General features: G+C 35.1%; 1 protein-coding gene across 3 annotated transcripts; it reads right to left on the bottom strand.

The window, feature by feature from the left end:
- Positions 1-11,683: 11,683 nt before the first annotated feature.
- Positions 11,684-19,909, bottom strand: LOC127413706 (zinc finger protein 501-like). 3 transcript variants are annotated; one of them, XM_051651062.1, is made up of 2 exons: positions 18,386-19,168; positions 11,684-15,428 (listed from the first exon to the last, which is right to left on the bottom strand). In XM_051651062.1, exon 2 carries the CDS (start codon positions 15,346-15,348, stop codon positions 13,975-13,977), a length of 1,374 nt encoding a protein of 457 aa, XP_051507022.1. In that variant the 5' UTR covers positions 15,349-15,428; positions 18,386-19,168; the 3' UTR covers positions 11,684-13,974. The 3 variants fall into 3 exon arrangements, with proteins under 3 accessions (XP_051507022.1, XP_051507020.1, XP_051507021.1); XM_051651060.1 differs by lacking the exon at positions 18,386-19,168 and adding an exon at positions 19,826-19,909 and having other exon boundaries at positions 11,685-15,428; XM_051651061.1 differs by having other exon boundaries at positions 11,685-15,428; positions 18,743-19,168.
- Between the last annotated feature and the right edge of the window lie 92 nt (positions 19,910-20,001).

Here is a 20,001-nt window from a genome sequence, read left to right as displayed (position 1 = left end):
ATTGATTTGAGTTGCAAGTATTCTATTAAATAAATAAATAAAAACAATAGACTGCTGTCCCAACTTATTTAGTCCTAGTTATCTAAAGTCCTCTGCAAAAACACTTTTCAGCTCTTCATGCTCATTCACAGCATATATCATATAATAAAGCCTGATGACCATTAAACCATACTGAACTTTATGTACATAGGTTTCTGACGTCGCAACTCAGTTCATGTGTGTTCACTTTACATTAAGGTACATGTTCATAGGTTACTAATGGTGAGTGTTATTAAGCAAGGTAAATTGGCTCACTTTTTGGCAAGTATTGCATCAAAGTCATCCTCTCTATTTATATTGCTATAACCGCATTTCAATGATTTATAATGCATGTATGCATGAATTATTAGTCACCAATGAACCCCTTTATAAACCCTTGACAAGGCAAACTTAAATGTAAAGTGTTACCCAAATGTTTATAAGTAATAAGGCACGAGAGGATGTGCATTACAGAGATTTTACCACAGTTGCCTTACAACACCCCGTAACCATAAAATCACTATAATCTCTAGTGTGTATATTTAGACGTCATTTTAAAGGGGTACACAAACTGTGATGTTAGGCATAATGTTAGCCTAGTCTCCCCATTCACCATTATTGTACGGGAAAAAAAGATGCAATCCAAGTGAATGATGAAAGTAGGCCAACATTCTGCCTAACATATCCTTTTGTGTTCCACAGAAAAAAGGAAGTCATTCAGGTTTAAAACCAAATGAAGGTGAGTTAATGATGACAAAATAAAATAATTTAGGTGAACTATCCCTTTAAGAAGAACTTCTAGGTTTGAGGGAGAACAAAAACAATTCAAGATCACCTCCTACACTAACAAAACAACTTTTCTTCACCCTTGTCTCTTCTTCCTCATCTGCTCAGACCAATCCAGGGCTGTGCAGTGGAATTGCTGTGTCTATCACAGGGCTCAAATTGCTTAGGCCTCTACAGCCCTCTGCTCTGAGCTGATAAGACACACTGGAGGCCCCGGCGGCTGTTTGGTCGTAGAAATCGCATCTTGAGTTGCCACTGGGTTTGGAGCCATGAAAGTGTTTGTTTGTGCGGGAAGAGAAAGAGACTCTTCCCGGAACGCACGATTGGGCTGCAGGACACGCTCTCGCCCCGTCTCCAGTTTTCCCCCATAAATTCTTTGCTCTCATACCTCCACTCGCTGCATCGCTCGTCTCTCTCTCAGCTTGAGGGCAGAGGGGGAGTCAATTATCCCATGGTTGGAGGAGAGGATATTCGGCATAGGCGGTACTGCATCCCACAGTGCTGAGTTGTAAAGATGAGAAGTAAGAAACTGCTGGTATTAAAACAGCAACGGTGCATTAACGGAAGCAGGTTGGAGGGGGGCGAAGGATGTAATTATTAAGAACTGCAGTGGGTACGTGACTTTTATTAGCCACACCGCTGTGTACAACATAACACCAACCGAGTCATAATTAAAGTGCTGTTTGCTCTCGTTATTCCTTTACAAAACAAGCTGTTATGTTGTTTCATTGCAGAAACATTAAAGTTAGTGCATGTGCTCTGACGCATTGTGTTGTGGTGCTCATACAGGTAATGTGAGTTCAAATCTGGCTCACATCATTTCCCAATCCCATTCTCCAATACTCCCCATCATTCCTTGTCCTCTATTTACTTTCCACCAGGGGCATAAATTAACCAGGGATCAGGGCAGAAAAGCCACTGAAAATGACAAAAATGCCCTAGATATTTAAAATGAAGGAGAAATTAATGCACATTCATGGTCTTCAACATTCAAAAGAAAGTTTGATTTTCCTTTTTGAATGGCATCACAAATCGGGAAAAATGTGATCTAAGTGATTTGGACTGTGGCATGATTGTTGGTGCCAGACGGGCTGGTTTGAGAATTTCGGTAACTGCTGATCTCCTGGGATTTTCACGCACAACAGTCTCTAGAGTGTATAGAAAATGGTGCGAAAAACAAAGACTGGTTCAAGCTGACAGAAAGGCTACGGTAACTCGGATAACCCCTCTGTACAATTGTAGTGAGCAGAATAGCATCTCAGAATGCACAACATGTCGAACCTTGAAGCGGATCGGTTACAACAGCAGAGGACCACGTCAAGCACTTTATTAGGACCATAGTGTTTCTAATAAATTGCTCAGTGAGTGAATATCACATTATGCAAGTAACACTTTGACTTTAATAATTGGGGCCACTGTTTGCAATTAACTTCAGGTTATATATACGGTATATCAAAGTTTCAATTCTAACTATTTATTACGTATATAGCAGGATCGGTTATATATGTGTGTATATATATATATATATATATATATATATATATATATATATATATATATAAAAGATAGTTGTTTATTTTTCTCCATTATCATCAAAAAAAAAAAATAAGTCATTAAAATGCATTATAAATCATTAATATGCAATTAAAACAACATTAATAAAAAGGGTGACTTTCATGCAATACATGCCAAACAGTAAGCATTCAATATTACGTGTTATAAATGCTTAATAAATACACTTATTCATACTTATAATAATCAAAAATATAATATGTCCTATTTTATGATTTATATCACAATGCAGCAAAAATAGACTATTATATTAAGATAAAAAATAGAGATTATGTCATTTACTGCTGTCTGCTTTGTGTTTATATCAATTATAATGTCTTGATTCACTTGTGTCACTTTCCTTGTCATGTTGATGTCAAAAGAATGGTGCTACTCCAAGTGGTTTCCCAACTTACCAAGTTCTAGTTCCCTAAAGTCAAAAACACTTTTCAGGTCTACATGCTCATTCACAGCTTATATTATATAATAAAGCCTGATTACCATTAAACCATACTGAACTTTATGTACAGGTTTCTACTTTTGGCAAGTCCATTCATAAATGTGTTCACTGTACATTAATATTATATTTTAATAGGTTACTAATTTTGAATAAGTGTGGTTGGCATGAAATATACTCTTTGTATGCTTGTTACTTTAAATACTCATCAATAATTTATAATGCATTTATAAATGAAGTATTAGTCATTAATACTTCCCTTACATGCAAAGGGAACATTTATGTAAAGTGTTAAAAATATTTAAATTTACTGTCTCAGAAGAAATTGTTGTTGAATGTTTAGCTTATATAAAGCGGGTTTTGGTTTAAAAAAGGGTAAAATCATCTTTGAAAACTACGATCACTCCTAGCAACTACAAAACTTTAAAAAATGTTAAAATGATATTCTCTTACATTTATAGTTTCTGTATATAAAATATGCCTCAGATAGGCCTATTTAATTATTATTATTATTATTATTATTATTATTATTATTATTTTGTTGTTGTTATTGGTAATTATTATTATTATTATTATTATTATTACTATTATTATTTTTATTAATATTAATTGTACTTATTATAATTATTATTATTTAATTATATTATTGATATATCCTTTATTTTTTTTCACCAGATGAAGCTGGATATGTAGGCTACATTAACTGTTTTTAACTTTGGTTTCTCCTGGTATTTCTGACATTAATATCTGCTGAAACAGAATTTTCATTTATGTCTGTGCAGTGTGCAAGTATAACAATGTTATTTTGAGGGCACGAGGTGTGAAATAATTGTGAAATTTCAAGCACACATTTTGTAGCGAATATTAAATACAAATGCAAACATTAAAAGAAATGAGAAAAAAATAATTAAGCCTACAAACAGGTGAAAACACCATAAATGTATATCAGAATATTTTATGGAAGGCAACACTCATCTTATTTTGTGTGCACATATTTTAATATAATTTGGAGGACATAATTGTTTAGTTAAATTACATGTGCAGAATTAGTGAAATGCAGTGGAATAAATAACAAGAGCGAGCCACTATACATTTCTAGCAGAGAAAAGCGGAAAAAATTAGCATGTTTTGATTTCTCCGCAATCCTCCATGTGCAGGAATATTCTGAATAGATTTACAAGTATTTAAACCTCTATGGAGCATTTAAACTGTTTGGGAATAAAGGCTAAACCATGCAATTACCTTAACTGGTGATGGATATAAATGTGGTCAGCTTTAAGAGATGCACAAACGTGCTCCGCTATAAAATCATCACTTCTCTGGTCAAGAATTCAACATCACGCTCAGGTTGGTTTTTTAATCCTTACGTGTGAATTGTGTGAAACATTTGGTGTTGATGTGTTAACAGACATTTTAAAAAGTGGAAAATGTGTATGATATAGTTTATTAGTTATTGTTACTCTTGACAAGATTAGATTTCTGAGAGGCGCACAATTAACGGAGACTGCGGAAATCCGATGAACTTGAAATCACACCATGTGCATTTTCATTCATAAGGTTTACACTGTAGTAATATTGGCTTTACAGACTCATCATTGCTATGTAATTTTTTATATCTTTATTTAAAATATTACTTAATATCTGTGAACAGTCATCAGAATAATTTTTCTATTATGATAGCAAAAACTATTTGTGCCTTTCTGAATTAGGTATTCAGCTTCAGGCACATCCTTCCAATGTAAGGACCAACTTTATTATAACCCATGCTTAAAATGTCAACTCCACAACAGACGAAATTATTGTTCAAAGCAAATTTGAGAAAAACAGAGTCTCCTTGCTGACTGCATTAGCATATGAGGGTGGAATCACATTCCATACTGAATTGGCAAAACTGATTTCATACTCTTAAGAACGAGGACGTGCAAACCTCCCCTCCAAAATGTGGAGTGTAATACAATGCAATGAGCCTGGGAGAAGGTGATGAGGTGGGGGGTGAGGGTAATGAGACGGTAATTGTACTGGTGAGAGCCGAAAGAGTGCTATGATAGGCCAGAGGAGAGAAAGGTGAGCTGGTCTGGGTTAGAGAAAGAGCCCTGAGGGGTGTTTAGCAGAGGCAAGAAGGATCAGAGTGCTCTGCTGACCTTCATGTTCAAGCAGGGAGTTCCGGCTCAGTTTTCTGGTGACAGGGCGGCGTCAAGCGTGCTTCACTGCAGTACAGGACATGCGGTCGGGTGATGCTGACTCCAGTCAGTTGAAAGTTGTCACACAAGAAGGGTAACAAATGTGCAGTTGTGATGCAGTACAGCACCAAAAATTGTTTGGATACATAAGATTCACTTCAAAATGTATGAATGTCATGCATCAGATATTAAAATATCAGTAACACTTTACATAAATTTTCCCCTTGTTGAGGGTTTATAAAAGGGTTCCTTAATAACTAAGAATTTATTGAAAAATGCATTATAAATTATTCATATGCGGTTATAACATCATGCATATAAAGGATGACTTTCATGCAATACTTGCCAAATAATGAGCCATTTTACCTCACAGGTTATAAATGCTTAATAACACATAAAAAACATTAATAACCTACAAAAATGTACCTTTATATAAAGTGGACACATATTAAACATTTATGAAGGAGTTGCCAACATTAATAACCTATGTACATAAAGTTCAGTATGGTTTAATGATCATCAGGCTTTATTACATGATATTTAAGCATGAATAAATGTATTTATTAAGCATTTATAACATGCGAGTTAAAATGCTTACTATTTGGCAAATGTTGCATGAAAGTCACCTTTTTATTCATGTTGTTATAACTGCATATAATTGATTAGGCATTAATTAACCCCTTTAAAACCCCTCAACAATGGGAACATTAATGTTAAGTGTTACTAAAACATCAAACCAAATGGCATTTATTTAGAAAGTACAAGTAAAACATTTCTCAAAACAGGGTTGAAAGTTGAAATGTTAAAACAAGTATTTTGATTCAAAAAGTATTTGAATACTTTTTGGTTGTCTAATGTCCATAGTTAATGTGATGAACTACACCTGGTTACTCTGCTCAAGGGCGTAGGTTGGGTTCGAAAGTTGGTAGGGACATAATGCAAGGATAATATAAAAAGGATAATATAAAAGTCAGTCTGGTAATATAGGAAAAATAACGTTATTACCTCATATAACAAGTCACATTTCTCTACCACAACATACTAAATATTAGCCTAACATTTTTTTTCTTTCTTTCTTTTTTTCTAAAGAATAAACGAATAAAAACTGACCACTAGGGCTGCATGGTTTGGAGGAAAAATGTGATATGCGATAAACTTGGATAATGTGACAGCGATATGCGATGTGATAAACCTAACGTAAATGGGTCAAGATAAAATGTTATCTTTTTCAAGAAGATTTACCTCGAGAAAATGATATCCAAGGGACATGAAGACATTCTGTAAAATGTATTATCCAGCATTGAACAAATGGACATCTAAACAAAGGGTAAATTAACAATTTACATATGCAAAATTACATTACAAAATAAACAAATTATGAGAATGGAACAGACATTTTTCACCAATTTCTTGGGGAAAATATTTAATAACTTGCTCCGCCTCTCCATTTTAACTGACGTCACAAATCCTTCTTACTTTTCTACCCCTACTCTCCAACCACCTGCCTCCATTATGGTATGTGATGCCCACTTTCTGTGATCCAATCAATTTCCAATGGATAAAATCCTGCCTTAAATTTTTTTCTCATTGAATATCCTGTTTCACTCGGAAACGTCATATTATGGAAGTAAAACTAAAAAGTTGCGAAATGGCATTTTAACTTTACTTTAATACTTAGGTCCACTGTATGCCATGAACTTCTAGTTATATTTGACAAAAGAAAAGTAGCAGTTTATTTTTTTTTCTAATGTCCTCATTGTTTTTACCTGATGTTCCCATAATGATTTTTTTTTTTTTTTTTTTTTTTTTGTAAATAGTCCACATTTTTTTGTTTTCAGCTGTAAAGAGCTGTGTTATCATGAAAAAGCCTGGTGATACTGCAAAGTTTTGTACATTCACTGTTGTTTTCATTGGCGCTTCTCTTTAGAGTTTGTTGGTCTGAGGCGAGGTTTTTGCATTATAAACATCACTAAATGAACAGCTGTTAGCTCTATTGTAAAAGTGAAGTAATTAGCTTCTGCTTATCTGCTTATTCTGCCCTTTGGCACCAGCTGAATCTCGCCCCATTAAACTGCAGCCTTATCTGGAGCCAACATGGTGTAATGCCCATTTCTGATTAGTTTTAAAATGTGCATCAGTGTAATGTTTCTGCACCCTGTCCGATCGACAACACCCCGTGATGTGGGAAAGTTAAGGGAAGGGATTACAGAAGAAAAGATCAAATAAAAATAAAACAACAAATAGGCCAATATAAAGGGATAGTTCACCCAAACATAAATATTCTAACGTCATTTACTCACCTTCATGTTTTAACCTTCTTCCAAGGAACACAGAAGGAGATGTTAGTCCGAATGTTGGGGACTGACATGAGTCACCATTCACTTTCAATGTGCAGAACAAAAATGTAATGAAAGTTGTGACTTTTCTTTAATTTTTTGCTTTTAGAATACAAACGTAGTTTAAAAAGAGCTTTTTGCTTTCCATAAAGCCTCGAGAAGATTAATCTATGGAATATTGGCCTTCAATGGTACACCATATATTTCATTCTAGATGTGATAATACTCTGGTTGCCTGAAGTCAATGACAAAAATGAGAGACATTTCAGTGGATGTCACACTTTCTTTTGGTTCTCAGATGATAACACAGACGCTTGCTGATTCGCATGTAAATTGCGATGAAATCAGGGATCGTGTGAAAGGAATTTCGAGTCGGAATGCGTCTTCATTCAGTTCAGATTTATGCAAATAGATCCCACTACAAATCACTTCCACTGTAGGCTACCGAAACATTGTTAAATACCTTACTGGTAAATCACGCAGTGGGTGTATTGTGGCAGGGACCTGAAAATGAAGACATTTATCCCTTGCTCTTTCTTGAGAGGAAAGAATGTGTCAGAGTATGTTTATTTCATATGCTAATTCTGCCTGTGAGAACACAGTTGGGTTCTAAACAGTTATTTCCAACATTTAGCATTCAACAAAAAAGACCCATGGTGACAAGGAAAGTTCTTCTGAAGTGACCCAGGCAGGTAGCCAAACAAGCAAGAAAAGAGTCTTTACAAAGCATCGTGAGAACTTTCTGTGCTCACAATTGTTTTTACCCCCTAAAACACTTAAGCACGTTTCCACTCATTGGAGATAAGTTTTGTTCCAAAGAAAGAGAAGGCATAAGAAGTTTATAAGGAAATAATGTAAATTACGAATATATATTTAAACAAATTCTGAATACTGTGTATCCATATATAAGGTGTAAATCCAAAAATATACAGTAATTGTACATCAGAATATATAGTTATAAATATATTGAACTTATTGTTATAAGTCTGAATATATAGTTGTAAACCTAAATATTTACTTTTTAAATATATATTTGCAAATCTGAATATATAAACCTGAATATATAGTGACAAATCCTTGATATATATATTTGCAATTCTGAATAATTGTTAATCTGAATTTATACTTATAATCCTGAATATATACTGTTGTTATACCGTAAATAGGAATATACTGTATAGTTATACATTATGAAAATCTAGTTATAAATCTGAATATCCTGTATAGTTCTAAATCCTGAAAATATTGTTACAAGTCTGAATACATAATTACATATCTGAGTATATAGTTATAAATCTTGAATATGTATAGTTATATATATCTTAAATATATACAGTGCAAAAGTCTTACATTTGTCTTAAGATGGTTATTTATATTTTCAGCTTTAGTGTGTCAATAGGAAATATACATTTTAGACTCTCAAATATTTCTTTTGCAAATAAAATAGAATAGAAGAACAGGGAGCCCTGCAACAGATGGTATGGTCCCCACAAAGCCCCCCACTGAACATCGAGTCAGTCTGGGATTACAAAAAGAGACAGAAGCAATTGAGACAGCCAAGATAGATAGAAGAACTGTGGCAAATTCTCCAAGAAGCTTGGAACATCCTATCTGCCAACAACCAAGAAAAACTGTGTCCAGGTGTACCTAGGAGAATTGGTGCTGTTTTGAAGGCAAAGGTGGTCACACCAAATATTTATTTAGCTTTTTTATGTTTACTGGACTTTGTATGATGTTAATTGATAAATGTATATATATATATATAGTTATGAATTCCAATATAAAATACTGAATATATAGTTGTAAATATAAATATAATATTATAAATACTACAGATATTTTTATAAGTCTGAATATACTGTATAGTTGTAAATCTGAATATAAATTTGCTAATCATAATATGTATCTGTAAATCTGAATATTAAAAAGCTATAAATCCTGAATATATATAGTTATATATCTTGAATATATTGTTATAAATATGAATATATTGTTATAAATGCTAAATATATATTTGTTAATCTGAAAATATATTTGCAAATCAGAAAATATGGTTTTAAATCTGAATATACAGTATATAGATATGAACCCTGAATATATTGTTACAAGTCTGAATATATAGTTCTGCATCCGAATATAGTTATAAATTCTGAATATAGAGTTAAAACCCTGAATATTTAGTTAAAAATCTTTAAAATATAGTTATAAGTATGAATGTATTGTTATAAAAATGACCATATTGTTATTAGTCTGAATAGATAGTTGTAAATCCTAAAGATAATGTGCTGAGAATTTAAATGCCCTACAGATTTTTAATGGGATCCACAAAAGTTTCAATTAATAAATTGAGCACATTATAAAGTTCAGTCAAAGAGGTTCTTGAGATACAGGATACTTTGCGATCACAAAACACAATTGAACGTCCAGACGATTTGTCTGGGTGAACCATGAAGAATTGCAGATTTGTTTTTGAGGTGTTATAATTCCTGCTGGTCACTCCCTCCCCTGCTTACTGATTTCACAGACAACCAACCCCCCCGCCCCCCATTCACTGTTCTGTTTCCATGTCTCCATAGTTACCGAACTTCGCTCTGTTTCTGCCCCCTTTCTTGTGTTTTGCATGGGGAAGCATCCCCTAATGGGGGTCTAAATGGAAAAGGAAGGGAACACTAGCAAAGTCGGTGGAGGCTATGGGCAGAATCTGTGAAAAAGCAAAAAAAGAGTAAGAGATGCATTGATAATGACATCACCAGCATTTCCCACAGTGGCCAGTGTCTTAATGGGGCTTCCATTCATCGGCCTGGGGTTGGCTTTCCAAGAGCCTGTGCTCCCTTCATCTCAATGGGCTTTTTGTTGAGGAACAGAGGAGCTGTTTCTAGGCTTGCAACTAATTCACTTTAGGGTTACCAGGAAGCCTGGGCCCGCAAGGCTGGCAACAATGGCAAACTTCATTGCCTCACTTCAGTGGCCCAAGAACTCCCCGCTGGAGCTGCAGAATTGTAATGGGAGCTTGTTTTCACTATTCTGTATGTTTGTTATGTATATTTCATGGAGGGAAAGCAAGGAGGAATATTTCTCATTTATATGCACAGACTCTAAGGAGGGAAGCAGCTCTGTGCCTGATGTTAGAGCACACTCTACAGGTCTTGGAGTGCAAGATCTGATCGGAAATGGATCGTTCTCCCAAAAATGAAAATTCTGTCATCATTTACACCCCCTCATGTTGTTCCAAATCTGTACAACTTTCTGTCTTCTTAAATACAAGTACTAAATACAATACTTATGAAATACAATGATATTATTTTTAACTGAAATTACAAGTGAGACCGGGACTGTTTGTCACATGGGGAAGTTGTCACAACATGATCACACATGAAGTCAGCATGCTGTTTCCAAACGTTCCAGTACCCTAGGATCAGCGACAATATGCCAACTCATTGATATGCAGCATTTCCCAACAGTCATACTGATACCAATTTTTGCAAAAAAAAAAAAAAAATTATAAATAAATGTCAACGTACTCTGTCCAGTTTCACTGTGCAGGCTGGTTGTCATAAGGGCTGTTTCTCAGTAATTATAAGGTTTTTAGGAAAAAGTCTATTTACACAAATGTGTGTTTTCTCTTACTTGTATGTCGGTTTCAAATTGTGATTTCTATCCTCATCTACATATATACTGAAGACTTTATTTAAAAGTTTGAACTGTGTTCTCAGGGCAAAGGTAATCATAATCATTACATAAATGTAAGACTTGGGCAAACTGCTACATGTTTGAAATGTACACAATATTTACACAACAATATTTGTTGTCCAAAACAATGGTTTGCTATTTTCACACATAACCTTTTACTTTTTTTTTTTTTTCAGGAATAGTTTTGTTTCTCATTTGTTTTATTTATATATTTATTTTATTTATTTTTTTGGGAATTATTTACAATTATTTAAAATATTTACAATATTTAATGGAATTATGATGTAATTCCATGGTGGCCCAGAGTTTTTATATAAGAACATTCATATTTGTAAAATTATAGGCAGTTAATAGTTTTATTACAGTATTAAAGTCAAATTCCTATTACTGTCAAATGGTTATTAGATTTTTATTAATAAAAATAAAAAAAAATTTAAAAAAATTAAAACAATTTACCTTAAATTTCATTTAGTGTTTTGTTATTTTTCTCATTACAGTAGTATATTATAACTTTATATACAGTGTAGAAAAAGAATAGCAAATTTACACTGACAATCATATCACGATGTTGTTCAAACATTATGCAGCTGAACTTCAAATAAAGACTTCATGAACAGGTTGCTCTCAAATCCTTTGATGTACACTGGATTCAGAGTTGAATTTGGTTCAGTTCTGCCCCAGAATAGCAGGGTTTTCATACTGATACAGTACCTCATTTAGCTGAAACAAGATCAGATTAGTCACAGATCTCTGTCTTGATTCAGAGGGCTTCTTCACAAAGCGCAGAGCAAACTGAGTCAAAGATATACTGTATTTAAAAGACTTGTGCTGCCATCTTTTGACTGAGTGTAGAACCACAGGTGAAAAAAGAAAAGGCACTGCAAAGGCCTTATTTGTTTATACCATCCATACCAATCAATAAAACAATTAGATGGCCAGCCAGCCTGCCAGACGGACAGTCAGACAGCAAGCCAGCCATACAGATAGATAACAAACACAAACAGCTGCTAGACCAATGATTCTTGAACCAATGATTTATTAAAAAAATGCAGGACAGAATTCTTCAACTTTAATCTAATGGCAAACACAATACAAAACATACATCTCGATTCAAGATGTAGGTCTGCTGCATTGAAAGATGAAAATCATCAGCAATTGAAAACAAAAATAAATGACAAATATGAATCAAAATATGAGGAGTGAGGATAGGAGAGGGGATGAAACTTTTCCACACAAAGGAATTGAAAGATAATGAGAACAATGGCAATAAAAGATCCAAACGACTGGGGAATATTACTTTCATACTTCAAGAACAAAGGAAAAGGAAACAACCACCAGCTCAAAAATTATGTAGAGTCTGTGAGTCTTTTTTTTTCATCAATCTGGGTATAACAGTAAAATCTGCGCTTCCTACGTGCAACTCGACACTCCATAAAGCCTCATATTTCAAACACCATAAATAGGTTAGTAATTTCTATTCAATTTCAATTCAAACAGTAAGCGTTAAGCAAACAACCCGGCGTATATGACCATTGAACAGAAGACTGACTAAACACTTTCAGATGAACTGAACTGCAGAATAAGTAGTGCATGTGTGCATTGAAGAGCTTTGGTCTGACATACGTAAAGTAGCTGAGGGCACTTCATCAGTTTTTAAAAATGCATGGAAGATATTTCCGTGCCTCGTTCATCTGAGGTTTCAACCTGGAGATTCAAAATTGTGAGGATCATACTATTAGCATGTTCCAGTTTCCTAAACATAGTGCTTTTTTGTCAACAAATACAATAGTGCAATGCTTGTTAAAATATGAAATCCCTTGGCTATTCCATAACTTATGATGAGAAAAATAAATCATTTAAGCAGTTCAGATAGAACTTTGTTTCGCAAGTGCAATTTTTTCACACATATACACAGCATAAAAAGCACCCAATTTTGCAAGAATATCCACATATTTATCAAGTGCAAACACACACACACACACACAAATTTATATGAACAGCATTTTAAATGCATTTGTGCATGTTGATGTCCAATAAGCATCAAATTTATTATTAAAAAATAACCCCTAGTGACACATTGGATTTCATATTTTGACAAATAACCAGATCAAAACACACAAAGGAAAGGAACAATGTGTTGCACAAACTAACCGAATCACAATAAGATCCATCAAATCCAGAGACACAAACAAAGAACAACCGAATCACCCCAGGGCATAGGTTCTCTGTTTACACTCAGCTGAAATTGAACTGTATAAACTTTTTTAAATGTCATTAAGACTCAAAGAGAAAACTCCACTCTTGTGTGAAGAGACTGTAGGTGAGAAAAGTAATTAAGTCATGAAATATTCTCTTTACAAAGGAAATAATGGATTCAAACTGCACACTTAATGGAAAATGGGTCAAGTAAACTGCATAAAACATTTCCTTGGTTGCATACAAAACTCTGATTTCCTACTAATTCAATCTTACTTTGTCTTTGACTATTCCTCCCAAATAAGTACTTAATTTTTTGTTTGTGCAAGCATGAAAAAAATAAAATAAAAAAAATAACACCAGCATTTGATTTCTCGCTTCTTGTGGACACCTAAAAGTTAAGAGTCATAAATAACACAAATTGTCTGGCATTTGATTACCCTGCCAGTAAACTGAATGAAAACATAACAAAAGGGAATGACAACAACAACAACAAAAATATACCTATTTTTTTATATTAACAAGGTTGCCACTACACCCTCTAGTGAAAAAGGGACAATACCAAGAATATTAGATTGAAGAACACACAGCCAGGGACGCCATACCCAAATATATAACTCAAAGTCTTTAGCAAAATAAGAATAAGGGGTAAAGAAAAAACTTCAAAAACACAACCATTTCTTCCCATCAGCTGGCCCTGGACAGTTCCAGAACATCCGTGTCAACTGTGCCAGGACAGATCCAGAACCTCAGGTGTCTCTCACTCAAACTCAAAATCCAGTGGTGCCGTCTCGTCAATGACCAGTTCCTCTTCGCACTCTTTCGGAGACAGCTTTGCCCCAGCATGGACCTTCTTATGGCGCGAGAAACTGGAGGAATGAACAAAAGTTTTGCCGCACTGAAGGCATTCGTAGAGTTTTCCCGAAGCATGCGTTTGCTGGTGTTGCTTCAGGTTGGACAGCCGGATAAAGGTCTTCTTGCAAAAATTGCAGGCATAGCGCTTCTCGTTGGCATGCATGTGTTCGTGCCGAGCTAGGCTCTTGGTGTGGCTGAAGCGCTTCTCGCACATGCAGCAGGGGTACGGCCGCTCCTCGTTGGGCAAGCACAACCTCTTCTTGCCCCCTTTCTTGCCCTTATTCTTCTTGCAGAGGGTGTAGAAGTTGGGCTTGTCACGGGAGCACAGCTTCAAGCGGATCTTTAGGTCCGAAGACTTGTCAAGAACATCTTTGCCCTGCGTGTACGAGTTGAGCAGCTGTCGCACGTGTGCCACCTGGTGTTTGGAGAGGCCGGTGGGGTTGCCGAAGACCCTGTCGCACTGTACGCACTGGTACTGCTTCTCTCTCTCACCTGAGAGTGTCACTCTTTTTGATGGGAAACTGTGCTGGGTCATGATGGGAGCCGGGGTTGGAGCTGGGTACAATGGCCTAACCGTTTTATCCAGGCCTTTTTTATGGATCAATCTATGCCGTGACAAACTAGAGCTGTGATTGAAGGTTTTGCCACACGTGTTGCACGTGTGCAGTCTCTTGGTTTTGTGGCATTTCTTGTGTATTGCCAAAAGCCGCTTGCCATTGCACCTCACTCCGCACAGAGTGCATTGGAGAGACTTTTTGTTGTCGCCGAACTTGCTGAACTCTTTTGATGAAAAATGGGATGATCTGTCTGTGTGTACATGCAGATGGCGGGCAAGACTGGAGGAATGGCTGTAGGTCTTGCCACAAATGTGGCAGCGATAGGTTCTGGACCGAGACACCTCCTTATCCCAGGAAATATCAAAAACATCTTTGCACAGCTGGCTACTCCCTGGCTTGGTGGTGTCATTCAAGTCTGACTCACTCCCCACCTCCTCCTCATGCGTAGCAATCAAATCTGGATCTGCCTCATCACATTCTGGGAACACAGATTCATATGGGACAAAGAACGTCTCATCCGGATCCACTTTTACCATCTGATCGGAAGTGAAGCAAGCACCTTCATCCAAATCCTTTTTCACGCAGGATATAGTGAATTTAGAACCCACCTCGGCCCACTTGACCACATATTCGATGGGCTGGGTGTCAAGTTCTACTGTGATGAAGTCCGCCCCTAAAGCGTCCTGCTCAGAGTAGGTCAGCTCTGTCTCAATCTCTTCCATTAGGGCTGATCTTCACGGCCCTTCTGTCGTTACTGAACAAGGGAGCAGTGCCAGGCTTTATTTCTTGACCTCAGCAAATCCTACAAGGAAACACAAACAAAAGTGACTGGGTTTGATTAAACGGTTCCAGAGATAAAACTAATAACTTCCTTCCATGTAACAGTGACAGAACGTAGTGATAGACCAATATCTGTCCATTCTGAGATTATTTATCGGGGAACCATTTTCGCTTGGCACATTGACAGATTGACACTAGTGTTGTACCTCCTCCTTGTGTCTGTTCAAGAATCAAATGATAGCCTTGTCAATGGACAATAAACATTTTCATCTTTTATATTTGTTGTGTGAATTTTTTAGTAAATATTATGTAAAATAAGTGTTTTTAATTAGGTGTGGGAATCACAGGGACAGAACGATACAATATTTTATGGATGATACTATTGTGATTCTTTAAGTTTATTGTATTGTGATTTAATTAATTTGCATTGGACTTTGATGCCTTGTGCAAATTTGGTAAACAATGCGTTGACCTAATGCCACTGATTAAAAGTGGTGATCAATCTCTTTTACACTAAAAATAGATGAAGAAAAAAATGAAGACTCAATATCAACTACGATGCAAAACATTTAACTTCCTCTTACATTAATATATGCAGTTATGTTTTCTTAAGCCATATTCAGGAATACAGTATAAATAACCCCAAATGCATCTTTTTAAAGAACGTTTTTAAGAATAATTCTAATATTTTGAGAATGTTAGGAAGAGTAATTCTGACAGACATTATGAAGATTCATTGTGACATTTAAAACAACATTCTTTAGAATGTTTTGACATATAAAGAACATTCAGAAGAATCATTTTTTGATTTAAAGAACATTCTGAAGAATCATTCTGACATTTAATAAACATTCAGAAGAATCATTCTTACATTTTGAGAACATTCTGAAGAATCATTGACACGAACCTAATGAAGAATCATTCTTACATTTAAAGAACATTCTAAAGAATCATTCTTATATTTTGAGGACATTCTGACAAATCATTCTAACATTTAAAGAATGTTCAGTAGAATCATTTTTCCATTTTGAGAACATTCTGAAGAATCATTCTGACATAAACTTTATAAAGAGAATCACTCTGACAATTAAAAGAACATACTTTAGAATGTTCTTACATTTATAAAACATTCTAAAAAATCATTCTTACATATAAATTACATTCTGAAGAATCATTCATACGTACTGTGAATGTTCTGAAGAATCATTCTAACAAAACCTTGTGAAGAATCATTCTAACATTAAAGAAGGTTCAGAAGAATCATTCTTATATTTTGAAGACATTCTTCAGAATCATTCTGACACAAACCTTATAAAGAGAATCCTTACATGTAAAGAACATTCTGAAGAATCATTCTGACAATTAAAGAATGTTCAGAAGAATCATTCTTATGTTGAGAACATTCAGAAGAATCATTCATTCTGACACGGACCTTTAGAATCATTCTGACAGTTAAAGAACGTTCAGTAGAATCATTTTTCCATTTTGAGAACGTTCTAATGAATCATTCTGACACGAACCTTATGAAGAATCGTTCTAACATTTCATGTACGTTCAGAAGAATCATTCTTACATTTAAAGGACATTCAGAAGAATCATTCTTATGTTGAGAACATTCTGAAGAATCATTCTGACATTTAAAGAACGTTCAGAAGAATCATTCTTATGTTGAGAACATTCTGAAGAATTATTCTGACACAACCTTTTGAATCATTCTGACAGTTAAAGAACATTCAGTAGAATCATTTTTCCATTTTGAGAATGTTCCGAAGAATCATTCCGACACGAACCTTATGAAGAATCCTTCTGACATTTCATGTACGTTCAGAAGAATCATTCTTACATTGAGAACATTCAGAAGAATCATTCTTATGTTGAGAACATTCTGAAGAATTATTCTGACACAACCTTTTGAATCATTCTGACAGTTAAAGAATGTTCAGTAGAATCATTTTTCCATTTTGAGAACGTTCTGAATGAATCATTCTGACACGAACCTTACTAAGAATTGTTCTGACATTTCATGTACGTTCAGAAGAATCATTCTTACATTTAAAGAACGTTCAGAAGATTCATTCTTATGTTGAGAACATTCTGAAGAATCATTCTGACACAATCTTTAGAATCATTCTGACAGTTAAAGAACGCTCAGTAGAATCATTTTTCCATTTTGAGAACGTTCTGAAGAATCATTCTGACTGTTAAAGAACGTTCAGTAGAATCATTTTTACATTTTGAGAACATTCTGAAGAATCATTCCGACACAAACCTTATGAAGAATCGTTCTGACATTTCATGTACATTCAGAAGAACCATTCTTATGTTGACAACATTCTGAAGAATCATTCTGACACAACCTTTAGAATCATTCTGACAGTTAAAGACCGCTCAGTAGAATAATTTTTCCATTTTGAGAACGTTCTGAAGAATCATTCTGACACAACCTTTAGAATCATTCTGACAGTTAAAGAATGTTCAGTAGAATCATTTTTCCATTTTGAGAATGTTCTAATGAATCATTCTGACATGAACCTTATGAAGAATCATTCTGACATTTCATGTACGTTCAGAAGAACCATTCTTACATTTAGAGAACGTTTAGAAGAATCATTCTTATGTTGAGAACATTCTGAAGAATCATTCTGACAGCTAAAGAAAGTTCAGTAGAATCATTTTTTCCATTTTGAGAATGTTCTGAAGAATCATTCCGACATGAACCTTATGAAGAATCATTCTGACATTTCATGTACATTCAGAAGAATCATTCTTACATTTAAAGAACAATCAGAAGAATCATTCTGACGTTGAGAGCATTCTGAAGAATCATTCTGACACAAACTTTTGAATCATTCTGACAGTTAAAGAACATTTAGTAGAATAATTTTCCCATTTTGAGAACGTTCTAATGAATCATTCTGACACGAACCTTATGAAGAATCGTTCTGACATTTCATGTACGTTCAGAAGAATCATTCTTACATTGAGAACATTCTGAAGAATCATTCTGACATTTAAAGAACGTTCAGAAGAATCATTCTTATGTTGAGAACATTCTGAAGAATCATTCTGACAGCTAAAGAAAGTTCAGTAGAATCATTTTTTCCATTTTGAGAATGTTCTGTAGAATCATTCCAACACGAACCTTATGAAGAATCGTTCTTACATTTCATGTACGTTCAGAAGAATCATTCTTACGTTGAGAACATTCTGAATAATCATTCTTACATTTAATGAACATTCAGAAGAATAATTTTGACAATTAAAAAACGTTCTTTAAAACATTCTAACATTTAAAGAACACTCTGGACAATCATTCTGAAGTTTAAAGGACGTTACATTTAGAGAACTGAAGAATCATTCTGAGAATACAGTGGAATCGTTACATGTCGAACTGTAAACTGAAAGTGGACGCGTGTGGGGGTATTTCCTCATAGGCAGGATGTTGCGACGGCTGGCGACCGATCTCGACACATTTTCCGTGTTGACGTTACGCACATTTATTTGTAAAATAGTGTTAAAAAAAACCAATGTACACAAAGCCTCGACGATTAAGGAAAAACAACCAAACAAAAGCGTAACAACAGGAAACAGGAAACACAACTGTACAGAGGCATTGACAGGTTGCATTATGGGAAGGGATTAAATGGGGGGCTGACACTGTGTGTGTCCGGCTGACATTTTCCTTTAAATTAAGAGCATTTAATGCCTCTCGTGCTAAATATTTTCACATCCATGCCATGCAAAGAGGTTTAACGCCAAAACTGTTCCAGTAAATCACTCTCATCTTGCACGGAAGAGGCATTCGCCATAACCGACTGTACACATATTATTCATCATTATTATGGCATGAATTCAATCGGCCCGCCATAACATTTGTACATATATTAAACATCACGGACTGAAAGACGATCTAAGCGTCTCTCGCAAACCGAGGCCCAACGACACACACACAAAAGCTGAACAGAATGTGTACAAACTGTACTTTCTGTAATAAGTCAAGTGATGGTGAATCGCACTTATCGAAGAATATAATATAATCATAGACCATTCGCTGTATACATGGCGGAAGACAATTCGTGAAACCATTCAGCATTTAAAATCTTCTTTGATCGATTATTGTAAACCAACGGATGCTTTAATTGGAGCAATAATAATACAACACACTTCAGATTCAATATAATCTACCGATCCAAATGTCTTAATGTGGTCAAGAGGGAGGACTCAGATAGTGACATATGGTCGGTGTGTCTGCATGATCTAAGATGCATTTAAATTCCACAATACAGCAGAAACTGAGAGTCAATCGCCCACTGTAATATTATCACTCGCATCTTCATTTCCTGATTCACCAAACGCGTCCGTTGTTCAGTCATATTGACCTGCAGTAAATATGTTAGAAATACATTTAAAAGTATTTACCAAGCATATATCGTGCAGCTTGATCGTTGGAAATCGCTTCGGGGTTCTGCCGCACCTCTGTCAAATTCAGATCATAGCCGATGGGTTTTTTTTTCTTGCAGCCTTAGCGCGTCATCGTTAATTTGTATAACATGTGGATCGACATCCGCATTCCATACTGAATGTTTTATTTTATT

The sequence above is a fragment of the Myxocyprinus asiaticus genome, chromosome 23 (assembly GCF_019703515.2).
Source record: "Myxocyprinus asiaticus isolate MX2 ecotype Aquarium Trade chromosome 23, UBuf_Myxa_2, whole genome shotgun sequence".
Classification (NCBI taxonomy): domain Eukaryota; kingdom Metazoa; phylum Chordata; class Actinopteri; order Cypriniformes; family Catostomidae; genus Myxocyprinus; species Myxocyprinus asiaticus.
The sequence above is the reverse complement of the archived record's forward strand: the minus strand, read 5'-3'. Positions and strand labels throughout refer to the sequence as shown.